Source organism: Phaethon lepturus, unplaced genomic scaffold, assembly GCF_000687285.1.
Source record: "Phaethon lepturus isolate BGI_N335 unplaced genomic scaffold, ASM68728v1 scaffold33260, whole genome shotgun sequence".
NCBI classification, from domain to species: domain Eukaryota; kingdom Metazoa; phylum Chordata; class Aves; order Phaethontiformes; family Phaethontidae; genus Phaethon; species Phaethon lepturus.
In genome coordinates, this window is record NW_010511725.1 from 594 (window position 1) to 1,532 (window position 939).

Below are 939 nucleotides of genomic sequence, written 5' to 3' on the forward strand. Positions count from 1 at the left end.
CTGCCGGTGCTGGTGAGTCTCCCTGTGGAAACGTCTCGGGGGGCACACGGGGAAGGTGGTCTCGCTGAGGACTGGATCCGCTCCCTGGAGCGACACTGGTGGGCGCCCACCCGCCCGCTTTGCAGGCAGCAAAATCCCAGGGGATCATCCACAGCATCAGTAGCAGGGATCAGGGTGCTGGGGGTCCTGTGTGGCAATGGTGGGTTGTGCAGCCAGGGCTGGGGTCTGGCCTTGACCCTGATGCTCTCTCAGCCCCTTGCAGTCTCCAGGGCAGCCAGCCCTGTGCTGGGCAACACAGCGCCGGTGTGAGCAGCGCTGGGCATGGCCTCTGCAGCGCCCACCGCGGCAAAAGGCTGCGCTGGCTCCAGCCCCATCATGGCCAGGGCACAGATTGTTTTCTGCTGCAGATCCACACCTTCTGGGTGGATGCAAAGAACTACGTGGAGCACACACGGAAGTGGTACGCGGAAACCGTCCCCTTTCCCCTGAACTTCTTCCTGCCCAACTGCATGCACAAGCAGCACGTGGAGCGGCTGCAGCTTATGTGGGGAGATGGCTACATGGAGGATGAGGAGAAGCTGGAGAAGGAGGTGAGGGGATGTGGTCTGGGCACGGCAGGTCGTCGGCAGGTGCCCAGAGGATCCCATGTGAGGCCAAAATCGTAATTGGGCTCCAGGGTTCACCATGGCCGAGCACCCCCTTCCCGCTCCCCTTAGCACCGCGGCAGTCTGCCGTGCGGCCGGGTGGGTGACGACCCTCTGTCCCCCTTCTCCAGCTCTACCGGGATGCTCGGGAATGCCTGACACTCCTGTCCCAACGCCTTGGCTCCCAGAAGTTTTTCTTCGGAGACTCGTAGGTGACCACAGCGGGAAGGTGCTCTGGGGCCTGAGAGCCCTCGGCACCCAGGCAGGACTGAGACCCCACGGTCTGTGGGGAAGC

The 939-nt window shown here is 63.5% G+C and overlaps 1 protein-coding gene across 1 annotated transcript in view; it reads left to right on the forward strand.

Annotated features, from left to right (window-relative positions):
* The window catches only part of LOC104619145 (metaxin-1-like), a gene marked incomplete at both ends in the record, with an annotated part of 1,218 nt that extends 366 nt beyond the window's left edge, over positions 1 to 852 (forward strand). Inside the window, 2 exons of the mRNA XM_010284934.1 lie at positions 408 to 590; positions 776 to 852. Of these exons, the coding sequence (XP_010283236.1) occupies positions 408 to 590; positions 776 to 852 (260 nt within the window). The remainder of the gene's footprint in view (positions 1 to 407; positions 591 to 775) is intronic.
* Between the last annotated feature and the right edge of the window lie 87 nt (positions 853 to 939).